General features: G+C 57.5%; 1 protein-coding gene across 1 annotated transcript; it reads left to right on the forward strand.

The window, feature by feature from the left end:
• The first annotated feature begins 6,207 nt into the window (after window positions 1-6,207).
• Window positions 6,208-9,058, forward strand: GUCA2A (guanylate cyclase activator 2A). The gene is made up of 3 exons (XM_036351739.1): window positions 6,208-6,769; window positions 8,368-8,563; window positions 8,846-9,058. Exons 1-3 carry the CDS (start codon window positions 6,695-6,697, stop codon window positions 8,908-8,910), a joined length of 336 nt encoding a protein of 111 aa, XP_036207632.1. The 5' UTR covers window positions 6,208-6,694; the 3' UTR covers window positions 8,911-9,058.
• The last annotated feature ends 209 nt before the right edge of the window (window positions 9,059-9,267 follow it).

The following is a 9,267-nucleotide window of genomic DNA, read 5'->3' on the forward strand; positions in this document are numbered from 1 at the left end:
AATGGCACCCCTCACAATGCCGCTCCCACGAGGCTGAAGAGACAACTTCCTCTTCCAGACAATGGCAATAAAGACACGTGAGGACACTTCCCACCCTTCCCTGCCTGAGTGACGCTCACAGGCGGAGGCCTCCTGGGAACAGTCCTCGGGTTCCGTGTGAGAGTGAGTGCATGCGCTGTGACTGGTGTGTCTTTGTAAGTCAGGGTCACTGCCCGTGGTTGTGTGACTGTCTGATTGTGTCCATGAGGCGTGGTGTACATATGTGTGAGTCCTTGCATGTGTGTGCTTGTGCGATCATGTGTCTGTGTCTGGTATGTGACTGTGTGCCTTCGTGTATCTGTGTGTTCATAAGCTACACACAGGAGACAAGTATGCTGCCCAAGGGAGCAAGATGACTCCTCACTTAAACCCAGGCTTCCTCCTACCCTCTGCTCCTATTTGCCATTCCGACCTCCCAGGGGCCCAGGCTCCTGAGACACTTGCTGGGATAGAGCTGGGTTTCTAGGCGCTGTCAGGGTTAGGCCCTGCGAGTGAGAACCGTACAGATGCATTCTCCTTTTCCACCACATCCCTGCCTTGCTTCTGTCCCTGCCACTGTAGCCCTTTGAGCTGGATCCTGATCTATCTACAACGGCCCCTAACCCCTAGGCAGCTCCTACTCTGTCCACCCAAACTCCTCGGCCAGCAGCTGGTCCATTGTGAGCTGCCAGCCTGTGGGTGAGCATGTGCCCTGCAGGCCCCAAAGGCCAGAATAATACACGAGGCACTGAAAGAACACAGACTGCAGTCAGAAGAACCCAGCAGCAGTTCCCAACCTGTGGGTCGCGATCCCTTTGGCGGTCGAACGACCCTTTCACAGGGGTCGCCTAAGACCATCCTGCATATCAGATATTTACATTACGATTCATAACAGTAGCAACAGTGCAGTTATGAAGTAGCAACGAAAATAATTTTATGGTTGGGTCACAACATGAGGAACTGTATTTAAAGGGCCAGAAGGTTGAGAACCACTGACCTAGAATTTCATCTGGGCAAGACATTGCCCTCTGGAGCCTCCGCTCCCTCATTTGTAGGTGGGATGAGATGCCTTATGTCAAAGTGCTGATGAGACCCTCCATGAGGGGGTCAGCGTCAGCCAGACCGCAGCCAGGGCCCCGCACGGCTTAGGCCCGAAGGACTGGTCTTCCGGCTCTGTCCGCCTCCCTCCTTTTCTCCCACCTGCCACCTGCTGCCCTGTTGCTAAGACCAGCCGATTCTCTTGCACACCATCCTTCCAATCGCCCCCTCCCAGTGCACTGTCAGGGGCAGAGCACCCCCTCCCCCTGGGCAGCAGCCATACCCGCACAGTCTCCACACCACGTGGGTGGTGCTCTTTCTAAATCACAGCCCTTCGCCCCATCTCCCTGCTCTGAAAGTCCCATGGCTTCCTGCTGCCCCTGGTTAGAGGCAAACACCTGAGCCTGGCGTGCAAAGCTCCTCTCTGTCACTCACCACAGCGCCTCTCGGCACTCTCTTCTTCAGCCCGCCCAGCCTCCCTTCCTCTGCGCTTCCTGCCGCCAGGCCTTGGCCCTACAGGCCCGTCTCTGTGGATCCAAATCTTCCCATCATTTGAGGCCCAGTTCAAACGCTACCCCCACCTCATCTATCAAGCGTTCTTGAAACTGGTTGCAGAGGGACCCTCTCTCCTGGCTCCCAGCAAACTCCCCATGGAGCCCCATGGACTCTGCCCATGGTCTACCCTCCTCCCTCTAGAGCCGTGGTTGGCAAACTGCGGCTCGAGAGCCGCATGCAGCTCTTTGGCCCCTTGAGTGTGGCTCTTCCACAAAATACCACGTGCGGGCGCGCGGGTACAGTGCGATTGAAACTTCATGGCCCATGCGCAGAAGTCAGTATTTTGTGGAAGAGCCACACTGAAGGGGTCAAAGAGCCGCATGTGGCTCGGGAGCCGCGGTTTGCCGACCCCTGCTCTAGAGCAGTGGTTCTCAACCTTGGCTGCACATTAGAATCACGGGAATCTTTTTAAAATCCTGATTTCTGAAAAGATTCCCAGGTGATTCTAATGTGCAGCCAAGGTTGAGAACCACTGCTCTCTATGGTCTCTGGGGCGCGTGGCGGGAGCTCAGCTGTATCTCCTTCCTTCCCTGCCAGCCTCCAGGTGTGGGAGGTTGTCTCTGGCCAATGCCCAGAGCAGGATGGGGTGGGGAGGTGGGGAGCAGATGGCGAATGGAGCTCCCCACAGCTTCGTCCCTGCCAGGCCACGTGAGATGACACTGCCGAGCAAACAACGGGCACACCCTCGGTCCACTCCCCAACTGTCCTGGGAGCGTCAGGGGAAAGAGCCCGCTCACCCCAGGGCCCCGGGAGGTGGGGGAGCCCTGCACCCCAGCCGGGCCCATGCCAGAGGCTTCCGATTCTAACTCAGCCGCTTGCTTTCTGCGTGACATTGGCACCCTACGCAGAGGCCGGGTTCCCTCCTGTGTCGTGGGCATCACTGACCAGTGCTACTCCTCTCCTCTTCCCCTTCCCTAACGCTGGGAGCTGGGCCCTGGAGACCGTGCCGGGGGTGTGGGCTGAGGGGAAGCTTTTCTGTGACGTTTGTGAGAACTCGCTTCTGTTCTGGATTCACAGCTTTGAGACCTCAGCCGCCACCAAGCGCCCCAGGCAATGAGTCTGAAAGTTGTGCCTCCCCCTCGGCGAAGGCAGTCCCATGCTGGTGTCCACGTTTACCCTCCTGCTGGCTGGGTGCCCTGGGGCAGTGTTCCCCCAACTCGACTGTGCAGGGCCCCTCCGAGTGCGCACTGGGGAAAACCATGGTTTCCTAGCCTTTCTCTGGGCCTCAGTGAGTAAGGTTTTCTGGACAATCTGAAGTCCACACTGAGGTGTTACTGCTCCATTTTTCAGATGCAGAAACTGAAGCTTGGAAAGGTCACACAGCTGTTCATTGATGAAGCTGGACTCGAACCCAGGGCTGCCTGGCTCCAAAAGCACCGCCCCCCCTCCCCGCACCCCCGGTCTCGACTCTTCTTCCTGGCTCCCTCCTGGGAGTCCTGGTTGAGGGTGAGCAGGGGCCTGATCATGAAGGGCCTGGAATCCAGGTTTCTCCTGAAGGTTCCGGCAGCAGGATGGGGAGGCAGGTGGCAGGGGTAGCACAGCCAGAAGGCTATGGAGGAGTAAGAGTTTGCCAGAAGAGGTGGCCTTGGATGTGGGAAGCCCAAATGACACAGACCCACCTGCTACCAATAGGGAATGAAGATGGGTGGGGGAGTGCTGGGGACCAATGCCTCAGAGTTCAGGTGTGGGCGGGGGGGGGGGGGGGGAGGGGGAAGGGTTGGGAGAGAGGGGTGGTGGGAGGGGGAAGGGGAAAGGGGCAGGAAGCCTGGGGTACTGGAGGACCCCAAGTCCAGTGCCTAGCAGCTTCATTGCAGAGGAGGAGGGAGAGGGCCTGAATTCACACCTGGGCACAGGCCAGGCCGGGGTTTAGGGAGCAAGGGAAGGGGAGTTGTTCCCATTTTCCAGGTGGATGTCAGGGCCAGGGTTGGGTAGGGCGGGCCCCAAAGGGCTGAGGCCCAGGTGCTACTTCCTCTTTCCCACGGTGTGGATTCCCGTGGCACCCACTCCACCCCTGCCTTGCGCCAGATCAGCCCTGGCCAGGCACGGGGGAAGAAGAGGCTTCAGGCACCAAAGCCCCTGCCTGTATCCCCAACCTGCCGCCTTAGGAGGGGCAAGACAGACAAATCAAGCCGGCCAGGAACAGGCTCCTTCAGCCCCGCCCTTCATGCAAAACCCAGTCCCAACTCTGCTCGAGCCCACACTTAGCCCCAGTTCCAACCCTCACCATACGCTCAACCCAACCACACTGCCCACTTCATCTGCACACAGCTCAGCCTCAACCCGACCACGGACCTAGCCTAAACCCAAAGCTCCATGTTAATTATTACCCCCACCGCAACCCAATCCTGACCACCTCCCTGATTCCAAACCTAACCCTGACACTTCGCCACCCCAACCTCCGCTTCATTCCAAACCTGACCCTAACCCACACCTGGACTTGAATCCTAACTTGAACTCCTATCACCCATTGCTACGACATCTTCCCTAACCTGTAACCTCAGGCTGATCTAACCCAGCTTTCACCTGCTCAACCCCACCCCACCCTACCCCCAGCCCCAGCAGCACCCTCAGCTGCACTCCTGGTCTGTGCCTGGTGCTTACCTCCATCCCAATGGAAATAAATGCTACCTGTAGGCGTATCTCTAGCCTCACCTTCAACCTAAATTCCATCCACAACCCTGATGGTCTCTGCCTCCGGCTCCCCCAGGGCTCACTCCCACCAGCTCTCAGCTAGCACCAGCCACCACATGGGTGCACACACACACACCAGAACGGGGAGGAAGGCCAGTCTAGCTCTGAGAGGGACCTAGGAAGGCAGTTAGAACAGGTGTTTCCTACCCCTTTGTAGTTCCCTTCTGGTCAGGATATGCCCCCTCCAATTCCTCCTTCAATATTGACTCTCCACACCCAGGGATTTCCGCCCCCCCCAGCCCCCGCTCAGGGCCCCTTTCTGGCTTCTGGACAGGTTTGTTTGTAGATTAGAGCCATGGAGCTCCCAGGACCTCCCTTCCTCCCTGTCCTGGGGCCCTGCCCCCAATAGAACACAATGAACACACACTATGCTAGTCCTCATGGGGGTCAGAGTCTACAGGGGCAGACACACATAGCCAGGCACTCTCACTCAGCAAGATCCCCTGTAGGGTAATGTACTTGGTCCTATGGGGACAAAGAGAGGTAGTTTGGCTGAGGATGCAGTGGGGATTATTTGACCTGGGCCTTATAGTTTGAGTAGGAGTTCACCTGGGAACAAGAAAGGAAAAATCTTCCAGGCAGACGGGACAGCGTGTTCCACAGCAGGGAGGCATGCTCAGGAAAGGCCAGGCTGGGGAGGTTAGGCTGGGCTAGTTGGGGGAGGTGGAGCAGAATGGGAGGGCAACATGGGGGATGGTCAGCAGGTAGAAACAGCAGGACGGGGGAGGAGGTTGGGGAATCAGGGGGAAAGGGAATTGGGAGGGAGAGGGAAGGAGCTCATCCTATAGAATAAAGAGGTAACATGCAAATTGACCCTCACTCTGTCATGCCCTCACAAGATGGCTGCATCCACAGTGGAGGCGGGGGTTCCTGTAAGGAGCTATCAGCAGGGACCTGAGGCTGCACCCCCCCCCATGGGGCTTGGCGGGGGCCCTGAGGCTGTGCCCCCCACCTGGTGGGGCTTGATGGGAGACCTCAGGCCACGCCCTCCGCCCAGAGGGGCTTGACGGGGGACCTGAGGCTGCAACCCCCACCCAGCAGGGCTTGACAGAGGCCCTGAGGCTGCACCCCCCACCCAGTGGGGCTTGACAGGGGACCTGAGGCTGCGCCCCCTACCTGGTGGGGCTAGACGGGGTTGGGGCCAGCTGGGTCTGGATTTTGTCCAATGGGAGTGGGGCCAGCCGGGTCTGGGTCTCACGCAATTTCGAGGTGCATGTGGGTGGGTGGGGACTTGACTCTGGGTCCCATGGCGTGCCCCAGACTCTGACAGGAGGAAGATTTCCATATACATTTTACTAATTTTCTTTCATCTCAGACACTTCTATTATAGAGAAAGGGCAAATAGCAATATTAAAATATTTCCTTTAATTAATTCCCTTTTAATGTGCATGAATTTCGTGCACTGGGCCACTAGTTTAAAGATAATCTGAGGCTGAAGGACAGGCAGGACAGTGGGATCAGCACAAATGAGGACAGGCTGTGGCTCAGATGGGCAGGTCACTAGAGAGGCCAATGGGGACCAGAAGTGAATGCTGCTATTGACAAAAATAACCCCATGAGGCAGGTATTATTATTAGTCCCCATAGAGGACACAAAGGAACCCTGAGGCTCAGAGAGGGGAGCCGCTTTCCCAAGTTCGCACACATTGAAGCTGGGCGGTAGGTAAGGCTTGATCCAGGCCTGTGGGCTGGCAGAGCCGAGTCCTTCCTCCAAGTCACAGTGGCCACACCTAGTACCTGCCTTGCTCCACAGCCTCATCTTTCAGCATGTGAAGCCCCCTCCAAACTCCCTTCCCCCCACCCCCCAGGCTGAATGACTCCATTTCCCTGAATATTCCAGGCCTAGTTCACCTCAGCTGTCATAAATGTAGCATCTTCTGTAAGAAATGCCTTTACCCCCCACCCCTTCTCTAAGAAAGTGTTCACCCATTCTCCAGAACTGGGCACTGGCATGCCCTTCTTTGGGAAACCTTCCTGAACTGCTCTACACCTGGACTGGGGGAGGTGCCCCCTCATTCCCCACCTGACCCCTCTCCTACTTCCCTGATCACCCAGCATTGCCACTGTCTGGGACCCCTCAAGGCCCGGGCTGGGTCTACAGACCCGGCCCAGCATAGGGCCCGGCCCAGAGCAGTTGCCAGTGAGTGTATGTGGTTGGTGAATGAATGCGGAACCCAGCTGGCTGTGGGTCAAAAATGAGTGCTCAGGAAGGGAACTGATCTCTTATCTACCAGGGCTGTCTTGAGCCTTAGTTGATTAGGCCTTAATTTACAGGTGAGCAGATGAGACTGCCAAAAGTTCCTGGGTTACTCAGTAACCCTGCCTTCTTTAAAAGCCCCACTGTTTCCCTTTGACATCCAGAACCAGCCACTCCTCTCTCTGGCACTGCAGCCATGAACACCTTCCCGCTTGCCGCACTGTGCCTCCTAGGAACCTGGGCTGCCCTGGCAGGGGGAGTCACTGTGCAGGTAAGTCCTGTCCCTACCCTGGTCCAGCCGGCTCTCTAACCCCAGTGCACAGGGCCTGGGCCCTGAGAGAGCACCCCCTCTTTGGAGCTGGATTTGTTACCGGAACGGGGACCAGGCAGGGAGCACGTCTGCCTCAGGCCAGCCTGCAGTGTGTGGGCTCTTGACTTTGTGCGAGAAAGATTTCATAACGCGAGACCAGGTGATTTTGAGAATATGTTTATTTAAGCTGGGGACAGTGAAACAAGGAAGGGCTTAGGGTAGAAGAAGAAACAGGAGACTAGGTGGGTGGCTTTGGCTCACTAGAAACGTTATAGGAAAGAAGTGAGCCAAGGTGGGGCTGCTGTCCGCTCCCTGGAGAGTCAGAGGAAAGGGGACCCTGGAGGTAGGTTCAGGGGGCGAGCCCAGGACGAGCTGCCGCTGCCCATTGCTCCCCTGGTTGCAAGTCTCGTGGGGACCCTTAGAGTTTAGGAGACACATCCCTGCGGGGGGTGTGGGGGGTGCCCAGGGGAGGGAAAAGCTGGGACCTTTGTTTGAGGGCTTTAAAGGCTGGGCGTTTAGAAGAGTCTTAGGGGAGGATCTCAATAGAATATTCATCAGCTTTTCCAGGTGTATCCACTTAGGGTCTCGGTCTCCACTGATTGGTCAGCGCCAGGCAGGGGGCCATTAGTCATTGCAGCTGGTCCTGGAGTCACCAGCACTAGTTTTGCTGCTTTTCTGGGCCTGGAGCTGAAATACAACGGAGGCCTGGATGTTATCTCTAGGGGGGAAAGGTCAGGGAAAGGTCAGGCATGGCCAGTGACAGGCCAGAGGAGGGAAGACCCCCCTGGGGGGCCAGGTCTGGTGCCAGGTTTGCCCATTGCTAGGGCCCCCTGGTGACCGTCTGTATCTGGCTGTGAATTGCTTGACTCATTTGTTCACTTATATCAGTTCCCAACTCCACTTGCCGAGGAATTCTCCTGGCTTCTTACTATCCTGCCTCAGATCAATCCCAGACCTTACTTGTCAGTCCTGTACTCAGCCTGAGCACCGGCCTGCGTCTCAGGACTCACATGGTCACCCTGAGGATGAATGCCAACGGCAAGCGGTCTGGCACCCCGCAGGGGCCCCCCTCTGTCACAGCCAGGCTTCGGGAGGCCTTTCATTGCTTCTCAAACATCAGCCAGGCTGCAGGCTGGAGCTGGGGGCCCGGGGAGCAGCCCACGTGGCAGTCAGGCGGGGGTGAAAAGAGCCTGGGCTTGGCCACGTGGAGCCTGGCCCCGGTCCCAGCTCGGTACCTCTCCGTAACAACCAGCACAGTGGCTCCCACGTATCGGGCACCTGTTGTGTCCCTGACACATCACATCCATTCTCTCTGTTCCTCATAACAGGCAGGACCTACGGGCCTGTCCTTGGCCACAGAACAAAACCAGAGTCCCAGCCCACGGTCTGGCTCTAAGGCCCGAGCTCTGACTACCTCATGTTGCCCTGAGAGGAGGGTCTGGTTCCCATGGGCCGCAAACACTGCCTGAGCCGCTGGGGCTGGAGAGGGGCCAGTCCCCGAGGAAACAGTCAGGAGCAGGCTGCAGCTTGGCCTCATGCTCTGGACATGTCTCTCTCAGGATGGAAAGTTCTCCTTTTCTCTGGAGTCAGTGAAGAAGCTTAAGGGCCTCCGGGAGCTCGGGGAGCCCAGCATCGACAGCGGAGTGCAGTTTGATGGACCTGTGGTTCCCGACCTCTGTAGCTCTACTGAGTTTCCTGCAGAACTCAAGCCTGTCTGCGAGGAGCCCAACGCCAATGAGATCCTGGGGAGGCTGGGTGAGTAGCCTCCTGTCTGATGGGTGGGGCTTAGGAATTCCCTGATTGGTGGGATTCAGAGGCGGGGCTCTGCTCTGATTGGTGAGACGAGGGGGCTCTGCTCTGATTGGCTGGTTTGAGCGGTACCTGTCCTGGTTTGAGGCAGAAAGCCCAATGGTCATAGGGGACAGGCCTGGGTTTCTCCTGGGAGCTGGGCGGCAGATGTCCTAGCTCTGGCTCAAAGGAGGGCGGGGGCTTTGGGGAAGAGAAGCTGGTGCTCATGGGCCCCATTCTCCTGTCCAGAGGTCATCGCTGAGGACCCGAGCACATGTGAGCTCTGCGCCTACGCTGCCTGTGCTGGATGCTAGGACAGCAGGAGCTCGCTGTCCTCCCCCGCAGAATGCTCCCACTCCTGGCATCTTTATCTGCCCTGCCCCCAATGGAGGACCAAGGAGAGAGCAGCCTGGGGAGACCCAGCCCCTGACCCCATCAGAGCTGCCAGCTGCTGGCTGCTTCTCCAACCTGCGTCTAATAAACCAGATTCCAGAGTACTCCTGGCGTTGATTTCATTCATTCCTCATCTCTCAGTCTACGCATCACCACTACGCATCACCCAGCTTCATGAATGCCTATCTGCCCTCGCAAGTTGAGGGCCTTGAGTGCTAAGTGCAAGGGCCCCACTCTCCCTGAACCGAGGGACCTGACTCTCCAGACCACCGAAGTCA

The sequence above is a fragment of the Myotis myotis genome, unplaced genomic scaffold (genome assembly GCF_014108235.1).
Source record: "Myotis myotis isolate mMyoMyo1 unplaced genomic scaffold, mMyoMyo1.p scaffold_m19_p_2, whole genome shotgun sequence".
In the NCBI taxonomy this organism is placed as follows: domain Eukaryota; kingdom Metazoa; phylum Chordata; class Mammalia; order Chiroptera; family Vespertilionidae; genus Myotis; species Myotis myotis.

Bases quoted from the DNA above. Each gene is read 5' to 3' on its own strand.
- GUCA2A (XM_036351739.1), top strand. From the start codon at position 6,695: ATGAACACCTTCCCGCTTGCCGCACTGTGCCTCCTAGGAACCTGGGCT. The intron at 6,770-8,367 runs GTAAGTCCTGTC...TGTCTCTCTCAG, and splicing joins CAGGGGGAGTCACTGTGCAG to GATGGAAAGTTCTCCTTTTC. The intron at 8,564-8,845 runs GTGAGTAGCCTC...TCTCCTGTCCAG, and splicing joins TGAGATCCTGGGGAGGCTGG to AGGTCATCGCTGAGGACCCG.